The sequence below is a fragment of the Oncorhynchus mykiss genome, chromosome 11, assembly GCF_057628025.1.
Source record: "Oncorhynchus mykiss isolate SJ-2025 chromosome 11, ASM5762802v1, whole genome shotgun sequence".
NCBI lineage: Eukaryota > Metazoa > Chordata > Actinopteri > Salmoniformes > Salmonidae > Oncorhynchus > Oncorhynchus mykiss.
The window spans coordinates 10,961,914-10,987,100 of record NC_143032.1 but is presented as its reverse complement, the minus strand read 5'-3'; the positions used below and the strand labels follow the sequence as shown (position 1 = coordinate 10,987,100).

General features: G+C 43.8%; 1 protein-coding gene across 46 annotated transcripts in view; it reads left to right on the top strand.

Moving 5' to 3' along the window:
- Nucleotides 1–25,187, top strand: part of LOC110535257 (band 4.1-like protein 3) — a 117,201-nt gene that overhangs the window by 45,171 nt on the left and 46,843 nt on the right. For 16 of the 46 annotated variants that reach the window (XM_090189362.1, XM_090189358.1, XM_090189345.1 and 13 more), the window contains exons 2-10: nt 8,214–8,347; nt 8,670–8,876; nt 16,435–16,539; nt 16,635–16,677; nt 16,829–16,904; nt 18,067–18,285; nt 19,102–19,189; nt 21,585–21,629; nt 24,930–25,082. In XM_090189362.1, the coding sequence (XP_090045488.1) occupies nt 8,225–8,347; nt 8,670–8,876; nt 16,435–16,539; nt 16,635–16,677; nt 16,829–16,904; nt 18,067–18,285; nt 19,102–19,189; nt 21,585–21,629; nt 24,930–25,082 (1,059 nt within the window). In that variant the 5' untranslated portion in view covers nt 8,214–8,224. The remainder of the gene's footprint in view (nt 1–8,213; nt 8,348–8,669; nt 8,877–16,434; nt 16,540–16,634; nt 16,678–16,828; nt 16,905–18,066; nt 18,286–19,101; nt 19,190–21,584; nt 21,630–24,929; nt 25,083–25,187) is intronic. The other 30 variants (XM_090189372.1, XM_090189373.1, XM_090189371.1 and 27 more) reach the window with 3 other exon arrangements.

Genomic DNA, 25,187 nt, shown 5'->3' with positions numbered 1-25,187 from the left:
TTGGCTATTTCAGCCACACCCTTTGCTGACAGGTGTAAAAAATCAAGCACACAACTATGCAATCTCCATAGACAAACATTAGCAGTAGAATGGCTTCACTGAAGAGCTCAGTGACTTTCAACATGGCACCGTCATAGGATGCCACCTTTCCAACAAGTCAGTTCGTCAAATGTCTGCCCTGCTAGAGCTGCCCCAGTCAACTGTAAGTGCTGTTATTGTGAAGTGGAAACGTTTAGGAGCAACACTGGCTCAGCCGCGAAGTTGTAGGCCACCAAGCTCACAGAACGGGAACGCAGAGTGCTGAAGCGCGTAGCACGTAAAAATCACCTGACTCTGTTGCAACACTCACTACCGAGTTCCAAACTGCCTCTGGAAGCAACGTCAGCACAAGAACTGTTCGTCTGGAGCTTCATGAAATGGGTTTCCATGGCCGAGCAGCCGCACACATGCCTAAGAAAATGCCATGCTCAATGCCAAGCGTCGGCTGGAGTGGTGTAAAGCTGGCCACCATTGGACTCTGGAACAGTGGAAACACGTTCTCTGGATTGATGAATCACGCTTCACCATCTGTCAGTCCAACGGACTAATCTAGGTTTGGCGGATGCAGGAGAACGCTACCTGCCCCAATGCACAGTGCCAACTGTAAAGTTTGGTGGGTGAGGAATAATGGTCTGGGGCTGTTTTTCATGGTTCAGGCCCCTCACTTCCAGTGAAGGGAAATCGCCACATCATACAATGTCATTCTAGAGAATTCTGTGCTTCCAACTTTGTGGCAACAGTTTTGGGAAGGCCCTTTCCTGTTTCAGCATGACAATGCCCCTGTGCACAAAGCAATGGCCATACAGAAATGGTCTGTCGAGATATGTGTGGAAGAACTTGACTGGCCTGCAACCCCATCGAAAACCTTTGGGATGGATTGGAACGCCGACTGCAAGCCAGGCCTAATCGCCCAACATCAGCGCACGACTAATGCTCTTGTGGGAGTCCCCACAGCAATGTTCCAACATCTAGTGGAAAGCCTTCCCAGAGGAGTGGAGGCTGTTATAACAGCAAAGGGGGGACAAACTCCATATTAATGCCCATGATTTTGGAATGAGATGTTTGACGGGCACTTTTGGCTATTTAGAGTACCACACAAAGCATTTCTATGATCCACAAATCCCCGATTTACATTAGAGAGGGTCTGTAGAGCTACACACACACACACACACACACACACACACACACACACACACACACTAATATAGGTAATTTCAGCCTGGACTGTAGCGTTTATTTAGCTCATTCCTTTCACTACTCCTACAGCAGACTCATCACCACTCCTACTGCAAACTCATTACTACTTCTCCAACAGACTCATCACTACTCCTACAGCAAACTCATTACTACTCCTCCAACAGACTCATCACTACTCCTACAGCAAACTCATTACTACTCCTCCAACAGACTCATCACTACTCCTACAGCAGACTCATTACTACTCCTCCAACAGACTCATCACTACTCCTACAGCAGACTCATCACTACTCCTACAGCAAACTCATTACTACTTCTCCAACAGACTCATCACTACTCCTACAGCAGACTCATCACTACTCCTACAGCAAACTCATTACTACTCCTCCAACAGACTCATCACTACTCCTACAGCAAACTCATTACTACTCCTCCAACAGACTCATCACTACTCCTACAGCAAACTCATTACTACTCCTCCAACAGACTCATCACTACTCCTACAGCAGACTCATTACTACTCCTACAGCAGACTCATCACTACTCCTCCAGCAGACTCATCACTACTCCTACAGCAGACTCATCACTACTCCTACAGCAAACTCATCTCTACTCCTCCAGCAGACTCATCACTACTCCTACAGCAGACTCATCACTACTCCTACAGCAGACTCATCACTACTCCTACAGCAGACTCATCACTACTCCTACAGCAGACTCATCACTACTCCTACCTCAGACTGTAGGAGTAGTTAAAAAGGATGTTCCACTCCCCACTTTTACCCTTCCGACTTTACCTTTGGAGAGATATCCATTTCCCCATCAGCACAAATCAACAGGCCACATTTGGGAGCGGTTCATTTCAAAGTCTACTGCCCTGGTTTAATGTGGCCGTAAATTCTATTAGCTTCTATCCGCTCAAGGACACTCTTTTTACCTCTTTGAATTATCCCCTGACGTTTAGTTCTTTGCCTTGTCAATGGACTATTTTCTGTCATGTTTAGAGAAATGTGTCTATTGTTTTGAAGAAAATACACATTCTCTCTCTATATGTTAATTGAAATGGATTATACAATATTTGCAGTCACCGTTAGACTAATGAAGCTAAGGTTATGCAAGTGAGGGAAACGTTGTCTAGTTAAAAAAAAAAAAATTGGATCATGTTCTAATGAGCATTTTTAGCATTAGGCTAAAATTCAGTGTGATTTGTTTGTTAATATCTGACAACATCCACACTGGCAGGTGGAGCGTCTTTACAAATCAATGCTAATATCTGACCAGAATCTCACCGCAATGTTACGTTGTTCTCATTTCTATCCAGGCATTGTTGATTATAATTTACATTATTAGGATCATTTGCATCAGGCCTATGTTCTAATCTAGATCAGAAATTAGCAATCTTTCTCTAGCATTTTGTTTAATTTGCACAGGCATGCTCATGTCGCCTCTTGTCATAGCTAGTCTGCATCACTTCCCTTCCAGCTTTTACATCCGCTTTGCCCTGAAGCTCGGATATGAAAGAATCACTAAAAGTCATTTTGGAGATTGGTCTTTGGTATTGGCGTTTTTATTGCCTACCAATAGTTTCCATGCCAACGGGGTCCTTCTAGCTGGCCTACTCTAATCTGTCACCTGTTTGGTTGGAATAAACAGAGGGAGAGCTTATGGTGTGACATCATGCTGCCTGGCCAACAGTGCACACTGACCTATATTACAGATAGTCGATTAAACCAAGGGAAGGTTCCACAGGCTTACACCCCACGGAGTCCATTTACAACCCTGTAAGGATAAGCCTTCTGTTGAATGCTGTGGAAAGACTGACTAGGGGATGTGTAGTTGGGTGGACCTCGGCGGTCTTTGTAGTGGCTATTGTTTTGCAATGGTGAGCATTTAATTGAATGAATGCGTTATGAAATGAATGCAGTGAGTTCAACACCAGTTCATGACGTGTTGCTGAGAGTTTGTTTTTGTACAATGTTCAAACAACTTCAGTGCAACATCGAGTTGGTTTCTCAGTAAAGCACATGGTCTGTTTCAGTAGTACCTGATGAACCCCGTATACTCTGACTGCCACGGGCCGCAGTGGCCAGGGTTGGGTAGGTTAAATGTAATCCGTTAGTTACAGTTACTAGTTACCTGTCCAAAATATGTAATCAGTAACGTAACTTTTGGATTACCCAAACTCAGTAACGTAATCTGATTACATTCAGTTACTTTTAGATTACTTTCCCTTTATGAGTCATTAGAAGACAAACATGTATGTTACCAATTGAACTACATCTATTGCAGGATAAATCAATGTTAAAGTTTACATATCTGGCCATATGTGGATGTTAAAATTTACTTTATAGGTTGGTTATGTAGGCTTCTTCTAACCCATCGCTTTCTATTGCATATAATAATGCGATTAAATTATATCTTTACATTAAAATCCCTCTCTATCAGAATTACAATAAATATTATACCCCTTGATCTTCAAGAATAGGACTTGGAAATATGGAAGTAAAGATTAGCCTAATTGTTTTACCTAAGCATAATCCCAAAACGAAGGATTTATTAGCCAGCCCCACTCTGTTGTTTAAGATTTTGTTGTAACCACTCTCAGATCAATAGACAGCTGTGCACGCAAGGACTGACCATCCATGATATCAAAATTATTGTTATAACCATGTTATGAGGCTATACAGTGTTAGTTTATATTTACAATGTTTACAAACATTGGAGAAAAACAAGTTTATATTTTGGGTTCTGATTAGGTACGACAGTTGAATTAAACTCACGAGGCATTTATAAATGATATTCTTCAAGAATCATTGGATATATTTAAATATAATTTATAAGTCCAAAAATGGACACAGCAAATACAGGTTGCCCCTTTAAGTGTATCAAAAGCATGCAAGTTTGTGCTTGTGTCCATTAGGCCTATGGATTTATATTTTTATCAGCATGAATTAGATTGAGCAATAAAAGCCCCACTATTATTCCATAGGCTGGGATCCGCACTATTATTCCATAGGCTGGGATCCGCACTATTATTCCATAGGCTGGGATCCGCACTATTATTCCATAGGCTGGGATCCCCACTATTATTCCATAGGCTGGGATCCCCACTATTATTCCATAGGCTGGGATCCCCACTATTATTCCATAGGCTGGGATCCCCACTATTATTCCATAGGCTGGGATCCCCACTATTATTCCATAGGCTGGGATCCCCACTATTATTCCATAGGCTGGGATCCCCACTATTATTCCATAGGCTGGGATCCCCACTATTATTCCATAGGCTGGGATCCCCACTATTATTCCATAGGCTGGGATCCCCACTATTATTCCATAGGCTGGGATCCCCACTATTATTCCATAGGCTGGGATCCCCACTATTATTCCATAGGCTGGGATCCCCACTATTATTCCATAGGCTGGGATCCCCACTATTATTCCATAGGCTGGGATCCCCACTATTATTCCATAGGCTGGGATCCCCACTATTATTCCATAGGCTGGGATCCCCACTATTATTCCATAGGCTGGGATCCCCACTATTATTCCATAGGCTGGGATCCGCACTGTGCATCTGTTACAAGAGCGCATTTTTCACTGGCTGTCCATCTGGTTTCAAAAACAATGATTGACAGGCAGCTTAAAGTTCTTGAATTCAATGATTATTGAGTTTAAATACACATTTAGATTTGTGAACAGCCATCCACAACACCCACAATCCGTGAAGGCCAAATAGCTAAATGAAAGAGCAGCAGTGTGATTCACATCAATGCGCTATGTAGATATCAATAAGAAGTGATGTCCGTATCGCCTGTATGCTAAACCACTGCTCTCATCCTTACCTCCAAGCGTTTATTCAAATTGGATAATCTATGGATGTCGACAGCAGTTGCACCATTACTTGTACATGTCTGTTACTCCCCAACCCTGGTAGGGGCCCTTTGTTGGTGGGGGTGTGTGTGCACCTGTCTTCACCTCAATTTTGACAAAACAGTATGTACTTGGGCTTGTCTGATATTTGACACTGTGACTAAAATATTGTTGAAACTGAGTAAAAAAAACTTAAATATTTGGTTCATTGTGGGGTCATTTGTAAAACATCCGTGAGTTAAGAGAAGTGGTTTGAATGGTATAATTTTGTCCCATGTTGTGGTTTGAATGGTATAATTTTGCCCCATGTTGTGGTTTGAATTGTATAATTTTGTCCCATATTGTGGTTTGAATGGTATAATTTTGCCCCATGTTGTGGTTTGAATTGTATAATTTTGTCCCATATTGTGGTTTGAATGGTATAATTTTGCCCCATGTTGTGGTTTGAATTGTATAATTTTGTCCCATATTGTGGTTTGAATGGTATAATTTTGCCCCATGTTGTGGTTTGAATTGTATAATTTTGTCCCATATTGTGGTTTGAATGGTATAATTTTGCCCCATGTTGTGGTTTGAATTGTATAATTTTGTCCCATATTGTGGTTTGAATGGTATAATTTTGCCCCATGTTGTGGTTTGAATTGTATAATTTTGTCCCATATTGTGGTTTGAATGGTATAATTTTGCCCCATGTTGTGGTTTGAATTGTATAATTTTGTCCCATGTTGTGGTTTGAATCATATATTTTTGTCCCATGTTGTGGTTTGAATGGTATAATTTTTGACCAGTGTTGTGGGGTACATAGAACTTTACCTATGACTGACAGGGCATCAACAGCTATGACAACCCTGCCACACAGGCGTGTGTGTGCGTGTGTGTGTGTGTGCGTGTGCGTGTGTGTGTGTGCGTGTGTGTGCGTGTGTGAGCGCGTCCGTCCGTCTGTCCAGCCATGCAGGCCAAAGTCTCCCTCGCAGATTCATTACAGCATGGATACGTCATGAATGACACTAATACATATTTACAGTGATTAATGTGTTGTTAGCACATAGGAATCATAAAATGGTAATAAGTTGTTGATATGGTGTCAAATGAACTGTAATGGACTGAAGTGGTTTTTTGGTTTGTTTTTGGAAATAAGCATTTTATATTTTTACCTTACTTTGTCCTTTAAGACAGTTGAATATATCTGACCAGTAGTTATCTGACCAGTAGTTATTTGACCAGTAGTTATCTGACTAGTAGTTATTTGACCAGTAGTTATCTGACCAGTACTTATCTGACCAGTAGTTATTTGACCAGTAGTTATCTGACCAGTAGTTATTTGACCAGTAGTTATCTGACCAGTAGTTATCTGACCAGTAGTTATCTGACCAGTAGTTATTTGACCAGTAGTTATTTGACCAGTAGTTATTTGACCAGTAGTTATCTGACCAGTAGTTATTTGACCAGTAGTTATCTGACCAGTAGTTATTTGACCAGTAGTTATCTGACCAGTAGTTATTTGACCAGTAGTTATCTGACCAGTAGTTATCTGACCAGTAGTTATCTGACCAGTAGTTATTTGACCAGTAGTTATTTGACTAGTAGTTATTTGACCAGTAGTTATCTGACTAGTAGTTATTTGACCAGTAGTTATTTGACCAGTAGTTATTTGACCAGTAGTTATTTGACCAGTAGTTATCTGACTAGTAGTTATCTGACCAGTAGTTATCTGACCAGTAGTTATTGACCAGTAGTTATCTGACCAGTAGTTATTTGACCAGTAATTATCTGACCAGTAGTTATCTGACCAGTAGTTATTTGACCAGTAGTTATTTGACCAGTAGTTATCTGACCAGTAGTTATTTGACCAGTAGTTATTGACCAGTAGTTATCTGACCAGTAGTTATCTGACCAGTAGTTATTTGACCAGTAGTTATCTGACCAGTAGTTATCTGACCAGTAGTTATTTGACCAGTAGTTATTGACCAGTAGTTATTTGACCAGTAGTTATCTGACCAGTAGTTATTTGACCAGTAGTTATTTGACCAGTAGTTATCTGACCAGTAGTTATCTGACCAGTAGTTATCTGACCAGTAGTTATTTGACCAGTAGTTATCTGACCAGTAGTTATTTGACCAGTAGTGTGTACTCAGTGGAACCCATATGCACAAAATCTAAGTCCTTTTATGGTTTGCCGACAGAAAATGGCAGCCATCTTTTTGCGTGTCAAAAATATAGTACTGTAAATTGTAGTGGACTGCTATAGTTGCCAGTTACACGTGACTTTATTTACATTTGAAAGACACTTGGGGAAAACTGACGGACTGTCTCAATGACACATTGAGAGATATTAGTGCTGGGGTGAGTGGGAGTTTCTCACAACTCTTCAATCATTTTAATCACAGTTTAATCACTGCTGTCTCAAACAAGCTTTATTACAAAGAGAAGTACTGTAGTGGCACCTCTGTTTCAACCTTGAAGACATGTCAAATGCATCAGTATCAAATCAATGCTGACTTTCACATCAAGTGTTTCTTATCATGGCAGCTGCCCTAGATATGTTTGGCATTGGCAGGGAGGAATTGTACTTCATGCAGGTTGTTCTTGATTTATCCCATATTCATCTTTTGACACACATAAGGAAGTGCTCCTCAGATGGACGATGTGGTGGTTGTCAATATGATGATATCCCTGCATTGCTGTACACTCTTAGATAAAAGGGTTCCGAAAGGGTTCTTTCGGATGTCCCCATAGAATAACCTTTTTTTGGTTCCAGGTAGAACTCTTTTGGGTTCCGTGTTGAACCCTATGTGGAAACCCTATATAAACCCAAAAGGGTTCTGCTTGGAACCAAAACGATTCTATCTGGAACCAAAAAGGGTTCTTCAAAGGGTTATCCTATGGGGACAACCCGAAGAACCCTTTCTGTTTCAGGTAGCACTTTATATCTAAGAGCGTAAGCTGTCATTTTGAATCTATGCACAGAGTATTCAGTTTATTATTATAGCGTATTCTTATAAACGAGTTGGGTCTAGACATGTATAAGGGCAATGTGTTGTACCTGTTTTCTCCGTCCAAATTCTCCCGTCTCATGTTGTGTGTTTTTATTTCCTGTGTCGTAGGGTGAATCGCCATGACGACAGAACCAAATTCAGAGTCTAGTGCGGACCAGCAGGAGGCCAGTGCGGCTCCGCCACTGGAGGCGGAATCTTTTCCCCCGGCTGCCGCCCACAGCACGCCTGTCAGGAAAGAGCAGGTTAGCCACACCCACAAAATACGCACCGTCATCGTCATACAGGAAGTGAATTAGGAAAAGGCTTTTATATTCGATTTAAATGGTAGAATTTGAATGGAAGTCACATAAACATTTGATACAATATCAAACACCCACATGATAATAAACAAGTATCCAAATATTTTCTCTGAACTTTCCTGTCAGATTTATTCGGCAAACCAACTATTTATTCCACTTGACCATTCGTGTCACAACCTGTTTGGTCCAAAACAACACATGATCATAATCATAGCTCTTCAACATGCCCACGGTGCTGTGTTAAAACATGTGCCCCCCTGTCCAGAACGGCGACGAGAGAGCGGAGGAAGGCGTGGTCCCACAGGGGAATCAGCTGGAGCCATCGCAGGCGGAGGAGGACAGGACCTCGTACAGGTCGTCCACCAGTAAGCTGTCCAGGTCTCCCGGTGGAGGACGGAGTGTCCGCAGCGCCAGGAACATGCAGTGCAAGGTCACCCTGCTTGATGGCTCCGCCTACACCTGCATGGTGGAGGTGGGTTTGTTTCGCTGTTTGGGGAGAGGAGTTTAGGAGGTAGGTTTTTATTTATTTAAAATGATTTCACTTTTATTTAGCTAGACAAGTCAGTTAAGAACAAATTCCTATTTACAATGACGGCCTACACTGGCCAAACCCAGACGACGCTGGGCCTATTGTGCGCCGCCCTATGGGACTCCCAATCATGGCCGGTTGTGAAACAGTAAGTGGGTTGGTGTGTGTGTGTGTGTGTGTGTGTGTGTGTGTGTGTGTGTGTGTGTGTGTGTGTGTGTGTGTGTGTGTGTGTGTGTGTGGCAGAGTTCACCAGGGATAGAGATGGGGTGGTCAGAGATGGCAGGACCTTAATGTATCAAAGTTAGTCTCACTGATATTTCTTTATTTTCTTTATTTAACCTTTATTTTATCAGGGAGTCATTCTGAGACTGAAGTCTCTTTATTTTATCAGGGAGTCATTCTGAGACTGAAGTCTCTTTATTTTATCAGGGAGTCATTCTGAGACTGAAGTCTTTTTATTTTATCAGGGAGTCATACTGAGACTGAGATCTCTTTATTTTATCAGGGAGTCATTCTGAGACTGAAGTCTTTTTATTTTATCAGGGAGTCATACTGAGACTGAGATCTCTTTATTTTATCAGGGAGTCATACTGAGACTGAGATCTCTTTATTTTATCAGGGAGTCATATTGAGACTGAGATCTCTTTATTTTATCAGGGAGTCATACTGAGACTGAGATCTCTTTATTTTATCAGGAGTCATACTGAGACTGAGATCTCTTTATTTTATCAGGCAGTCATACTGAGACTGAGATCTCTTTATTTTATCAGGGAGTCATTCTGAGACTGAAGTCTTTTTATTTTATCAGGGAGTCATACTGAGACTGAGATCTCTTTATTTTATCAGGGAGTCATACTGAGACTGAGATCTCTTTATTTTATCAGGGAGTCATATTGAGACTGAGATCTCTTTATTTTATCAGGGAGTCATACTGAGACTGAGATCTCTTTATTTTATCAGGAGTCATACTGAGACTGAGATCTCTTTATTTTATCAGGGAGTCATACTGAGACTGAGATCTCTTTATTTTATCAGGGAGTCATACTGAGACTGAGATCTCTTTATTTTATCAGGGAGTCATACTGAGACTGAGATCTCTTTATTTTATCAGGAGTCATACTGAGACTGAGATCTCTTTATTTTATCAGGAGTCATACTGAGACTGAGATCTCTTTATTTTATCAGGCAGTCATACTGAGACTGAGATCTCTTTATTTTATCAGGGAGTCATACTGAGACTGAAGTCTCTTTATTTTATCAGGAGTCATACTGAGACTGAGATCTCTTTATTTTATCAGGCAGTCATTCTGAGACTGAGATCTCTTTATTTTATCAGGGAGTCATACTGAGACTGAGATCTCTTTATTTTATCAGGAAGTCATTCTGAGACTGAGATCTCTTTATTTTATCAGGAGTCATACTGAGACTGAGATCTCTTTATTTTATCAGGGAGTCATACTGAGACTGAGATCTCTTTATTTTATCAGGGAGTCATACTGAGACTGAGATCTCTTTATTTTATCAGGGAGTCATACTGAGACTGAGATCTCTTTATTTTATCAGGAAGTCATTCTGAGACTGAGATCTCTTTATTTTATCAGGGAGTCATACTGAGACTGAGATCTCTTTATTTTATCAGGGAGTCATACTGAGACTGAGATCTCTTTATTTTATCAGGGAGTCATACTGAGACTGAGATCTCTTTATTTTATCAGGAAGTCATTCTGAGACTGAGATCTCTTTATTTTATCAGGAGTCATACTGAGACTGAGATCTCTTTATTTTATCAGGGAGTCATACTGAGACTGAGATCTCTTTGACAGATGAACCCTGAAAAATACAAGTTGGCTTGAGGTTGTTTTTTATCATGCTGACTCAATGACCTTTCCTTCTACAAATTCACCAGTTTACAGGATGGGTGGACATGAATCGTATTGTTCTGTTAGAAGCTCATCTATATGCATGACTCTTCCTTCTATTTCCTGTATTCTCTGATCTTAACATAATTAAAGACTATGGATTTGACTCTGCTTTAAACAGTATTGTAGTAAACTCCCCTTAGACCTAATACTGTCTGTTTACATTGATAAACACCCCTTAGACCTAATACTGTCTGTTTACATTGATAAACACCCCTTAGACCTAATACTGTCTGTTTATAAACACCCCTTAGACCTAATACTGTCTGTTTATAAACACCCCTTAGACCTAATACTGTCTGTTTATAAACACCCCTTAGACCTAATACTGTCTGTTTACATTGATAAACACCCCTTAGACCTAATACTGTCTGTTTACATTGATAAACACCCCTTAGACCTAATACTGTCTGTTTATAAACACCCCTTAGACCTAATACTGTCTGTTTATTATCACCCCTTAGACCTAATACTGTCTGTTTACATTGATAAACACCCCTGCCCCCACCACGTCTAGAGACAGAGCTTTTGGGGTCAATTTGACGTTTGGCTTCTAAGCAGACGTCATCCGTCACTCTGTATAAATCTGTCCTGTCCTATATATTTAATGTTTTGTCTCCAGAGACTCTGTTCTGTAGCTTCCAGCAAACTCTGTCAGACAAAAACTGGAGAGAAACCAATCTACTTAGTGCAGTTTGAGCCCTAGGCTGGATTTAGACAGATTAGTCAGAACGTCCAATGGAAAAAGATGATAGAGCATTGTGGCCGGTTGGCCCAGTCGTTCGGTTGGTCGCTTGGTGTTGGTGGCCATGGGAATGTGACACGGCGGAGAGAGGGGTGTGGCCCCGGGCTTAATGTGCTGCAGTGATAATTGACTGGCTCTGTTCCCAGCAGAGAGGACAGAGGAGAGACGTGGGGGGGGGGGGGGGGGGGATTGAGGGGGGGGGGGGGGCAAGGGGGAAGAGAGGGGACGACAGGGGGAAGAGTGAGGGGGGCAGGGGGAAGAGAGATCGGGGCAGGGGGAAGAGAGAGAGGGGGCAGGGGGACGAGTGAGGGGGGCAGGGGGAAGAGAGAGGGGGACAGGGGGAAGAGAGAGGAGGCAGAGGGAGGAGTGAGGGGGAGCAGGGGGAAGAGAGAGGGGGCAGGGGGAAGAGAGAGAGGTGGCAGGGGGAAGAGAGAGAGGTGGCAGGGGGAAGAGCGAGGGGGGCAGGGGGAAGAGAGAGGGGGCAGAGGGAGGAGTGAGGGGGAGCAGGGGGGAAGAGAGAGAGGTGGCAGGGGAAGAGAGAGAGGGGGCAGGGGGAAGAGAGAGAGGGGGCAGGGGCAAGAGAGAGAGGGTGCAGGGGGAAGAGAGAGAGGGGTCAGGGTGAAGAGAGCAGGGGGAAGAGAGAGAGTAGGCAGGGGGAAGAGAGTGGGGGGGCAGGGGGAGGAGTGAGGGGGGGCAGGGGGACGAGTGAGGGGGGCAGGGGGAAGAGAGAGAGGGGGGCAGAGGGACGAGTGAGGGGGGCAGGGGGACGAGTGAGGGGGACAGGGGAAAGAGAGAGGGGGGCAGGGGGAAGATAGAGGGGGCAGAGGGAGGAGAGAGGGGGGCAGGGGGAAGATAGAGGGGGCAGAGGGAGGAGTCAGGGGGAGCAGGGGGGAAGAGAGAGAGGTGGCAGGGGAAGAGAGAGAGGGGGCAGGGGGAAGAGAGAGGGGGATAGAGGTCAGAAGAGAGGAGGGGGATAGAGGTCAGAAGAGAGGATGGGGGATAGAGGTCAGAAGAGAGGAGGGGATAGAGGTCAGAAGAGAGAAGGGGGATAGAGGTCAGAAGAGAGGAGGGGGATAGAGGTCAGAAGAGAGGAGGGGGATAGAGGTCAGAAGAGAGGAGGGGGATAGAGGTCAGAAGAGAGGAGGGGGATAGAGGTCAGAAGAGAGGAGGGGATAGAGGTCAGAAGAGAGGAGGGGGATAGAGGTCAGAAGAGAGGAGGGGATAGAGGTCAGAAGAGAGGAGGGGGATAGAGGTCAGTAGAGAGAAGGGGGATAGAGGTCAGAAGAGAGGAGGGGATAGAGGTCAGAAGAGAGGAGGGGGATAGAGGTCAGAAGAGAGGAGGGGGATAGAGGTCAGAAGAGAGGAGGGGGATAGAGGTCAGAAGAGAGGAGGGGGATAGAGGTCAGAAGAGAGGAGGGGGATAGAGGTCAGAAGAGAGAAGGGGGGTAGAGGGGAAAGAAGAGTAAAAAGGGAAGTGTGATAAGAAGAGATAAGGCTAAGAAGAGAGAGGAGAGTGGAAAGACTTGAGGCGAGAGAGGAAAGTGGAGAAGGATCGAGGGGGCGAGAGAGGGACAGAGTTCACTGAGGGATAAAAAGAGAGGGGGATGATGGCATGACGTCCCCTCCTCTCTCGCAGTGACATGCCACTCTTCTTCTGGTCCAAATGGTCTGACTCATCAATGTGCTCTGACCTACCACACAAACAGCATTCCAATTAACTATCCATCAGCCCCCATCAATGCCACAATAACACTCCTAGAAATGGATGTAGTGACGTGGCGGCTAGGGAAGTGAAAACATGTTTTTCTCTCCATCTCTCTTTGTCCTTGTGGTTCAGTAGCTACATTGTTTGTAGCTTTGGGGATGTTGTTTTGATCACTCAGGCAGTGAGTGAGATCGTTGTAGTGCACCTTCTGGAAGGGAAATTGAGGCTGCAGAGAGCGGATGTTCTTTAGCGTTAGCCGCTGGCTGCCCAAGGCTAATTCACATACAGGTAACTGCCTAAATACAGGAAACACTAACATAGAGTGTCTTAATGGCGTTGGGCCACCACCAGCCGCCAGAACAGCTTCAATGTGCCTTGGCATAGATTCTTCAATTGTCTGGAAGTATGATTCTTCAATGTGCCTTGGCATAGATTCTTCAACTGTCTGGAAGTATGATTCTTCAATGTGCCTTGGCATAGATTCTTCAATTGTCTGGAAGTATGATTCTTCAATGTGCCTTGGCATAGATTCTTCAACTGTCTGGAAGTATGATTCTTCAATGTGCCTTGGCATAGATTCTTCAATTGTCTGGAAGTATGATTCTTCAATGTGCCTTGGCATAGATTCTTCAATTGTCTGGAAGTATGATTCTTCAATGTGCCTTGGCATAGATTCTTCAATTGTCTGGAAGTATGATTCTTCAATGTGCCTTGGCATAGATTCTTCAACTGTCTGGAAGTATGATTCTTCAATGTGCCTTGGCATAGATTCTTCAATTGTCTGGAAGTATGATTCTTCGATGTGCCTTGGCATAGATTCTTCAATTGTCTGGAAGTATGATTCTTCAATGTGCCTTGGCATAGATTCTTCAACTGTCTGGAAGTATGATTCTTCAATGTGCCTTGGCATAGATTCTTCAATTGTCTGGAAGTATGATTCTTCAATGTGCCTTGGCATAGATTCTTCAACTGTCTGGAAGTATGATTCTTCAATGTGCCTTGGCATAGATTCTTCAATTGTCTGGAACTCTATGGAAGGGATGCGTCACCATTCACAAGAAATTCCATCATTTGGTGTTTTGTTGATGGTGGTGGAAAACGCTGTCTCAGACGCCACTCCAGAATCTCCTGTAAGTGTTCAATTGGGTTGAGATCTGGTGACTGAGACTGAGACACACACACACACACACACACACACACACACACACACACACACACACACACACACACACACACACACACACACACACACACACACACACACACCCCTTATACTCCTTTGAGACCCCTCTTTCATAGTCCCTGAGGTCTCTTCTTTTAGCCGTGGTAGCCGGAATAGTGGGTAACTGGGTGTTTTATACATGACCCTAAGCTTGATGGGATGTTAATTGCTTAATTGACCCAGGAACCACACCTATATTCTTTGTATCCCCCAAGTGTTTCCTTTATTTTGGCAGTTGACTGAAGTTTAGATTATTACTGGTCATTGTTTAAGGAGGTTACAGTGGTTAAGTGGCTCCCCAAGAGGCCTTACGACCTGGGAAACGGCTTGACTGCGTTTCACAGTAAATCACTGAGACCTACCATAAGATGTTCCTCATTTACAAAAATATGGGATTTTCTTGCCTCCTATATTTTTCTTGTTGCATACACACACACACACACACACACACACACACACACACACACACACACACACACACACACACACACACACACACACAGTTGTTTTGTACTTTATTGTGGGCTTGAATGCCACAACTTCTGTGTAGCCCAAGAATGTATTCATTTTGATCCCACGCTTTCAGAGGAAGTGACAACAGAAGGAGCAGGTGTGTTTTTCTTGGAGGAGTTTTGTCTCTCTGATCGTGATGAGAGAGATAATTATCAGAGTCTTAGAGGATTCTGTGGACGTCAAGACACTTGAACTGAGACCAATGGGATGTGACGGTACGCTGCAGAGACTTGGTTTGTCTCAGTTTTAACAAACCTAGCAACACTCTTAGAAAAAAAGGTGCTATCTAGAACTGAAAAGGGTTCTTCGGCTGCCCCCATAGGAGAGCCCTTTGAAGAACCCTTTTTGGTTCCAGGTAGAACTATTTTGGTTCCAAGTAGAACCCTTTTCTGTTCCATGTTGAACCCTTTCCACAGAAGGTTCTACGTGGAACCCAAAAGAGTTCTACCTAAAAACCAAAAAAAGTTTTCTACCTGGAACCAAAAAGGGTTCTCCTATGGGGACAGCCAAAGATCCCTTTTGGAACCCTTGTTCTCTTTTTACTCCAGAAACACTCTACAAAATAACCCTCACAATCTTTGTCTGTTTCAAGGTGACATGTTTGGACATACCAGTTTCGTCGCAGGTGTAAAATAATTCTGCAGTAGGAGCATTTGATTATATATACAATATTTCTTGATAATTTGGTTACAGTCATTGCAGCTCAAGGTTTTATTAAGGGGGCAATTACTTTCTCTCATTGGGTCTTGCATAACTTTGTCAATTAAATAAATAAAATAAGTATATTTTTGAGGGCTTGTTTGTAAACTCATGTTAGGTTTGGGTTGAAGATCTGATAACATTCAGTATCAAAAATATGCAAAAAAAAAAATATGCAAAAAATAGAGAAAATCAGAAAGGGGGCAAATAGTTTTTCACGGCTCGGTATAAGCACCTCATTGGACTATTTTTATGTAGCATTAAGGCATGTTGCTTATTTAGAGGTAACAATGGGAGCCTCACAGGTTGGCGTATCATGGTGGCAGGGAGCCTTGGATCTCACCCTGCGAGGGCCAGGCAGGGTAGCAGACATTAGGACACTCATCATGATGTGACACAAAATGGTGTGATGCTGGGAAATGGGAGTGGGAGCCCTTTTTAACAGACGACTTCCTCCCCTGTAGAGAGTTGAGTCATGGTTGAGTCATGTGGATTCTCTTCTTTAGTGCAATCCATCATTAAACGGCTCCCGAACCGGTGCGAGGAATATATCACAATTTAGTGCGTTGGGATGCCGTTGTCATTTAGGAGGGGTTTGAGATCCGAAAAATTGTATGCCGCAGTAAACATCTGTCCAATGTATAATTTCAGGAATAAAAGAATGTAGGTTAATCTAAGTGTTTCGTCTCTATCTGCAGAAACGGGAGAGAGGCCATGTGTTATTTGACAAAGTGTGTGAGCAGCTCAACCTCCTGGAAAAGGACTACTTTGGCATCACATTCCGGGACATCGAAAACCAAAAGGTGGAATTTGTCTTGTTGATTTTGCTGTGTAATTATGAGTGTTTTGAACATGTTTTGATGTGAATTAACACCGTCCTCTTGAACTCTTGAACCAGAACTGGTTAGACCAATCCAAGGAGATGAAGAAACAGATCAGAGGTGTGTAGAATATGGGTTTTTGAAAGTTATTTCTCTGCGTGGTTTGAAAGTTAGCCAGCATGCTAGTTACTCCGGCTTAAAGGCACAATCTGGGTTTTTTCCTGCTGTTTAATGGTCATTTCAATGAAATGGTTGTTTTTGTACACTGCAGGAGCCGCCTGGAATTTTTCATTCAATGTGAAGTTCTACCCTCCAGACCCAGCCCAGCTGTCTGAGGATATTACAAGGTTACACTTTCTATAGTTCCACTTTCGGGAAATACACTGAGTATGCAAAACATTAAGGACACTTGCTCTTCTCATGACATAGACTGAACAAGTGAATCCAGGTGAACTTCGATCACTGTAGATGAAGGAGAGGAAACAGGTTAGAGAAGGATTTTTAAGCCTTGGGTGAATGGACAAGACAAAAGATTGAAGTGGCTTTGAACGGGGTATGGTAGTAGGTGCCAGTCACACCGGTTACAACGCTGCTGGGTTTTTCACACTCAATAGTTTCCCCTGTGTAACAAGAATGATCCAGCACCCAATGACATCCAGCCAACTTGACTCAACTGTGGGAAGCATTGGAGTCAACATGGGCCAGCATCCCTGTGGAACGCTTTCCACACCTCGTAGAATCGACGAATTGAGGCTGTTCTGAGGGCAAAGGGGATGAACCGTTTATTTATTTTGACCCCTTTTTCTCCCCAATTTTGTGGAATCCAATTGGTAGATACAGTCTTGTCTTATCGCATTTCCCGTACGGACTCGGAAGAGGCGAAGGTCGAGAGCCGTGCTTTCTCCTAAACACAACCCAATCAGGCCGCACTGCTTCTTCACACACTGCCCACTTAACCCGGAAGCAAGCCACACCAATGTGTCGGAGGAAACACGGTACACCTGGCGACCGTGTCAGCGTGCACTGCGCCCGACCTGCCACAGGAGTTGCTAGTGTACGATGGCACAAGGACATCCCTGCCGGCCAAACACTCCCCTAACCGGGACGACGCTGAGCCAATTGTGCACCGCCACATGGGTCTCCCGGTCGTGGCCGGCTGCGACAGAGCCTGGACTCGAACACAGAATCTCTACTGGCACAGCTAGCCTTAGACCATTGCACCACTCGGGAGGCCGGGGGGATATACCTTAATATTAGGAAGATGTTCGTAATGTTTGGTATACTCAGTGTATATAAGCATAATACCAAATTAAACATTTTTATCAATGAAATACTGTCCTGTGTGCATTTTATTTCTATTGACCTCTTTCTCGCTTTCTCTTTTTTCTCCCTTTCTCTCACACTTTTTTCTCACCTCATGACACAAACTCCATCCCTCACTCTCCTTTCTCTTTCCCCACCCCTCTCTATCTGTCCCTCGCCCTCTCATCCCTTTCTCTCCCCTTCCAGATATTACCTGTGCCTCCAGTTGAGGGATGACGTAGTGTCTGGGCGTCTGCCATGCTCTTTCGCCACCCACACGGTGCTGGGATCCTACACGGTTCAATCAGAGTTGGGGGACTACGATCTCGAGGAGTCTGGGACGGACTACGTCAGCGAGTTCCGCTTCGCCCCCAACCAGACCAAGGAGCTGGAGGAGAAGGTCATGGACCTGCACAAGAACTACAAGTTAGTCTGTCTGTTGAGAACTACACTTAGAAGAAAGGGTTCTTCATCAGTTCCCATACGATAACCCTTTTTGGTTCCAGGTGGAACCCATTTTGGTTCCAGGTAAAACTATTTTGGGCTCCACGTAGAACCTTCTATGGAAAGGGTGTTACATGGAACTCAAAAGGGTTCTAGCTGGAACCAAAAGGGTAATTTCTACCTGGTACCAAAAAGGTTCTTCAAAGGGTTCTCCTATTGGGACAGCCCTTTTCGGTTCTAGATAGCACCTTTTTTTCTAAGAGTGTAGAATTCAGTCTGGTTGTCTGTCCATCTGTCTGCCTAGAACTACAAGTCAGTCTGGTTGTCTGTTCGTCTGTCTCTCTAGAACTACAAGTCAGTCTGTTCGTCTGTCTCTCTAGAACTACAAGTCAGTCTGGTTGTCTGTTCGTCTGTCTCTCTAGAACTACAAGTCAGTCTGATTGTCTGTTTGTCTGTCTCTCTAGAACTACAAGTCAGTCTGGTTGTCTGTTCGTCTGTCTCTCTAGAACTACAAGTCAGTCTGTTCGTCTGTCTCTCTAGAACTACAAGTCAGTCTGGTTGTCTGTTCGTCTGTCTGTCTAGAACTACAAGTCAGTCTGGTTGTCTGTTTGTCTGTCTCTCTAGAACTACAAGTCAGTCTGGTGGTCTGTTTGTCTGTCTCTCTAGAACTACAAGTCAGTCTGGTGGTCTGTACATGTGTCTGTCCGTCTGTCTGACCTAATGGAAGAGAAGGTCATGGTCTCAAAAGTAGCTGTCAAAAACCCATACAAAAAGCTGTGTGTATCTTTGTCTCTCCAGAGGAATGACGCCAGCTGACGCTGAGATGCACTTCCTGGAAAACGTGAAGAAGCTGTCCATGTACGGAGTTGACCTGCACCATGCCAAGGTAAAGTGGCCTAATTCAACTTTTACAAAACAGGCTACCTGTTATTGACCCCAACCCTGTTGTTGTTTTTCAAAATGCCTGCCCTGTCATGAATTGAAAAAGCCCTATTGTTATGGCCTGCATGATGCTGCCAGGTTCCCTGCCCTTTGACCCCCAGCAGCTGCATGATGCTGCCTGGTTCCCTGTCCTTTGACCCCCAGCAGCCGCATGATGCTGCCTGGTTCCCTGCCCTTTGACCCCCAGCAGCTGCATGATGCTGCCTGGTTCCCTGCCCTTTGACCCCCAGCAGCTTCAATAGCCATTTGGATCATTGTTGTTTGAACCCTCAGGTCCAATCCATGGTGTTGTGTACTGCTCTCAGTGACACCTCAAAACCCACTTTAGGTCCAATCCATGGTGTTGTGTACTGCTCTGAGTGACACCTCAAAACCCACTTTAGGTCCAATCCATGGTGTTGTGTACTGCTCTGAGTGACACCTCAAAACCCACTTTAGGTCCAATCCATGGTGTTGTGTACTGCTCTCAGTGACACCTCAAAACCCACTTCAGGTCCAGTCCATGGTGTTGTGTACTGCTCTCAGTGACACCTCAAACCCCACTTTAGGTCCAATCCATGGTGTTGTGTACTGCTCTCAGTGACACCTCAAACCCCACTACAGGTCCAGTCCATGGTGTTGTGTACTGCTCTCAGTGACACCTCAAACCCCACTACAGGTCCAGTCCATGGTGTTGTGTACTGCTCTCAGTGACATCTCAAAAACACAGGTCTAGGAGAAATAAGTTTAGTTTAGTTTAACCTTGCTACTAAATTTATGAATTTAGCCTATCAGAGGTGTGTACGCTAGACATGATCTGAATTTAGCCTATCAGAGGTGTGTTCGCTATACATGGTCTGAATTTAGCCTATCAGAGGTGTGTTCTCTAGACATGGACTGAATTTAGCCTATCAGAGGTGTGTACGCTAGACATGGTCTGAATTTAGCCTATCAGAGGTGTGTTCTCTATATATGGTCTGAATTTAGCATATCAGAGGTGTGTTCTCTATATATGATCTGAATTTAGCCTATCAGAGGTGTGTTCTCTAGACATGGTCTGAATTTAGCCTATCAGAGGTGTGTTCTCTAGACATGGTCTGAATTTAGCCTATCAGAGGTGTGTTCTCTAGACATGGACTGAATTTAGCCTATCAGAGGTGTGTTCTCTAGACATGGACTGAATTTAGCCTATCAGAGGTGTGTACGCTAGACATGATCTGAATTTAGCCTATCAGAGGTGTGTTCTCTAGACATGATCTACCTATTACTTGCTAATGTCTGTTTTGTGTTGAATATTGTTCTTTTGTAACTATGTTGTTTGTTTCTGTTGTTTGCAATGTCAGCTGGGGATCACATGTTAGGACTAACTACCCAAATCTAAGTAACCAAGTAAATCAAAAACTCAGATAAAATAACAGAGATTTGAATGGAAATGGCACAGTCAGATAAAATACCAGTATCAGATAGATTATACTCAAGGAACGATAGGAGAGGAGAAACAGTTTTTTTAATTATTTTTTTTAGATCTTAGCTCAACTTTTTACAAATATGGCATATTTTTGTCTTCATCAAGGAAATATTGTTTGGACATTTCTATTTCTGTTGCCGTGTTCTCCTGAGTGGTGCAGTGGTCTAAGGCACTGCATCGCAGTGCTAGCTGTGCCACTAGAGATTCTAGGTTCGAGTCCAGGCTCGGTCCCAGCTGGCCGCAACCGGGGACCCATGGGGCGACGCACAATTGGCCCAGCGTCGTCCGGGTTAGGGGAGGGTTTGGCCGGCATGGATGTCTTTTCCCATAATGCACCAGTGACTCCTGTGGCGGGCCGGGCGCAATGCACGCTGACACGGTCGCCAAGTGCACGGTGTTTCCTATGACACATTGATGTGACTGGCTTCCGGGTTAAGTGAGCATTGTGTCAAGAAGCAGCGCGGCTTGATTGGGTTGTGTTTCGGAGGACGCACGGCTCTCGACCTTCGCCTGTCCCGAGTCCGTACGGGAGTTGCAGCGATGGGACAAGACTGTAACTACCAATTGGATGCCACAAAATAATAATACAACTCCATTGCCAGCCATGTATATATAGCCTGACCCAACGATTGATTGGGTTATATCATCTGACCTCATGTGAATCAACGCAATGATGGAAAAACCATTCACCTCCTCACACCAAATGTGTAATAGAGTAAGCATACTGTTTTCTCTTGAAATATAATAATAATAATGAAATAATGACATGCAGCTATTTCACTTCAGATTTGCGTTAATAACCAAATAAGAGATCACACTGATAGCATGGAAACCTTCCCTCTGGTCAGAACAGCCTATGATTGTGTTTTCTTATTCTTACTGAATGTCCTAGTTGGTAGGAAGCCTGTTTGAGTGCTTGTCTCCAGCTAAGGGCGAGGTAAGGCTTGCATTTTGTTTGTGTGTATGTAGAGTTACATGTATGTTACATGTGTCCCTGTCTGAAAACCCCTGTCTTCGTGCATGACCTGTTAGAGTCCATTGTTTGGAGCTGTGGGGTTGGCTCACCACAGTTTCGAGTTGACATTGTGGATACCTGTAGTTGTAGTCTCTTAGGTGGCTGTTGTGAGGTATAGGACATCACCCCCCCACCCTTCATAGCCCCAGTGCATATATATCCCACTCACAGGGAGTTGTGGACCCCCTCTGTCCCCCCATCTGCTCTATGACACCACGACTGTGTTGATCTGCAGACTTCAAGACCTTTTGGGGAAGGCCTCATCATCGTGATGTCATGTGACTAGTATCTGCCACCGTAGCCCCACATAGGCTACGTTCCAATATCCACACTAACATGCCACTTGGAATGAAGCAATCAGGAATGCATTTCAGGTGGTATGCTAGTGTGAAAATTGGAACGTGGCATTAGATTTTAGACCAGAGTAGATGTCACTGAAGTCATAGGCTTTGCCTCATGAGTGATAGACTCCTCCATCACCATTACATTCACTGGCCTTGCAATGCCATCATATTGCGGTGTGCGAATGAAAGTTTAGACAAAAGGCTTCCTGCTGCATTGTAGACCTTCAGCATCTATGAAACTGGAACACAGTTCATAGTGCAACACAGCTGAACATACCTGAGTGTTGCTCATTACTACCCTGAACTAAACTGAACAAAAATATAAACGCTATGCAATGTTGTGCACAAATATGTTTACATCCCTGTTAGTGAGCATTTCTCCTTTACCAAGATATTCCATCCACCTGACAGATGTGGCATATCACAAAGTGTATTAAACAGAATGATCATTACACAGGTTCACCTTGTGCTTTGGGACAAATAAAGTCCTCTCTAAAATGTGCAGTTTTGTCACACAACACAATGCAACAGATGATTCACGTTTTGGGGGAGTGTGCAATTGGCATGCTGACTGCAGGAAAGTCCAACAGAGCTGTTGCCAGATATTTTAATGTTCATTAAAATATCTGTGTGTGCGGGGGATGGGGGGGGGGGGGGTCATTCTGAATGGCTGGGCCTGGCTCTAAAGTGGGTGGGCCTATGCCCTCACAGGCCCACACATGGCTGCGTCCCTGCCCAGTCATGTGAAATGTATAGATTAGGGCCTAATGAATTTCAGTTGACTGATTTCCTCATATGAACTGTAACTCATTAAAATCTTTTAAATTGTTGCATGTTGCATTTATATTTTTGTTCAGTACACATTTACATAGCTAAGAAAAGTACATCAGTGTGCTCTTTAAATTCTCTTCAAAATCTGTGCTCCCCTCGTCTCCTTAACTTCATCTGCACTGATTGGAACGTGACAGGTAAAAAACAAGATGGTGGAAGATCATCATTAGACTGGCTTTCACCTGGTCACTTATTTCACCTGGTCACCTCTTTCACCTGGTCACTTCTTTCACCTGGTCATTTCTTTCACCTGGTCACCTCTTTCACCTGGTCACTTCTTTCACCTGGTCGGTTCTTTCACCTGGTTGGTTCTTTCACCTGGTCACTTCTTTCACCTGGTCACTTCTTTCACCTGGTCGGTTCTTTCACCTGGTTGGTTCTTTCACCTGGTCACTTCTTTCACCTGGTCACTTCTTTCACCTGGTCACTTTTTTCACCTGGTCACCTCTTTCACCTGGTCACTTCTTTCACCTGGTCGGTTCTTTCACCTGGTCACTTTTTTCACCTGGTCGGTTCTTTCACCTGGTCACCTCTTTCACCTGGTCACTTCTTTCACCTGGTCACTTCTTTCACCTGGTCGGTTCTTTCACCTGGTTGGTTCTTTCACCTGGCCACTTCTTTCACCTGGTCGGTTCTTTCACCTGGTCGCTTCTTTCAACTGGTCATTTCTTTCACCTGGTCGGTTCTTTCACCTGGTCACTTCTTTCACCTGGTCGGTTCTTTCACCTGGTCACTTCTTTCACCTGGTCACTTCTTTCACCTGGTCGGTTCTTTCACCTGGTCACTTCTTTCACCTGGTCACTTCTTTCACCTGGTCACTTCTTTCACCTGGTCGGTTCTTTCACCTGGTCACTTCTTTCACCTGGTCACTTCTTTCACCTGGTTACCTCTTTCACCTGGTCACTTCTTTCACCTGGTCACCTCTTTCACCTGGTCACCTCTTTCACCTGGTCACTTCTTTCACCTGGTCACTTCTTTCACCTGGTCACCTCTTTCACCTGGTCACTTCTTTCACCTGGTCACTTCTTTCACCTGGTCACCTCTTTCACCTGGTCACTTCTTTCACCTGGTCACTTCTTTCAGATCAGTGCAATGAAGGAGAAGAGGAGAGGACAGAATTTTTAGGCAATTGAGAAAGAGCCCAAGACCTGCTCCTGGCTATAAAGCCAGATATATCACTAGTGAAAGTGGGAGTTGTGAAAATAGATAGTTTTAGGATAAATAATTGGTTTCTGTTAATGTAAGTCCATTTCTTGTCTCTTGAGTTCTTGGTTTCGGTGAAATATGTCCGTCGACATTACAACAGCTCTCATGATGATTTCATTTTATTTAAATTACAAAGCTAATTTGAATCCGTCATTGAGAAATGCTTTGTAATTGGCTTGCTGTATCGCCAGTTGTCTTAGGCCGTCTATCTTGTAGGAGAAAGTGGTGGTGTCTGGATATTGTGAACCAATTTTTTTTTTTACAATCAAGAAACCTTTTTTTGCCTGGTTTTCAGTTTGTTTTGGCATTAGTCAACTACTTTCCTGTTATCATGTACACATTTTATTTGTCATATGCACAAGTACAGTTAAATGCTGAACTTGCAAGCCCTACCCAACAATATTTTAAAAAGTATATTAAAAAAACACTAATAAAAAACAGGAGAAATAAGAAATAAAAGAGGATGCTCTCTTATTTCCACTTGGTATAGGAGTCTAGTAAAGAGTGGACATACTGTAGAACAGGCCTGTAGAACAGGCCCGAAAAGCAGGAGCACTTTGGCCCTTTAGGCATGGAGTTGACCAGCCCTGCCGACAGTAAACTGAGGACAACATCCAAAAAGTGTGTTGAGTCAAGCCCAAACTGACTGACACCCAGGCTACCTCAATGTGAAACTAGTTTGAGTTGCAACATTCCAGAAACTTTCCCAAAGTTCCCTGGTTTTTTTTATACCAGTTTGCAGATGTTTCAGGAATTTTGCAATAAAGAATCAAATAAAAAGTGTAGTTTGAGTAGTGTCAAGTTGTTGACCACGGTGTGTGTTCCTGCCGGTCCTTCCCAGGATTCTGAGGGTGTTGAGATCATGTTGGGCGTGTGCTCTAGCGGTCTTCTGATCTACCGTGACCGCCTGCGCATCAACAGGTTCGCATGGCCCAAGGTCCTCAAGATCTCCTATAAAAGGAATAATTTCTACATAAAAATACGCCCCGGAGAGGTAAGCATGTCAGCATGGCCCTCCTAACATGAAAGAAGTGTCCCTATCCTGTTTGTATGTATGTATGTATGTAGAATGGCATCACATAGAATGGCATTGCATAGA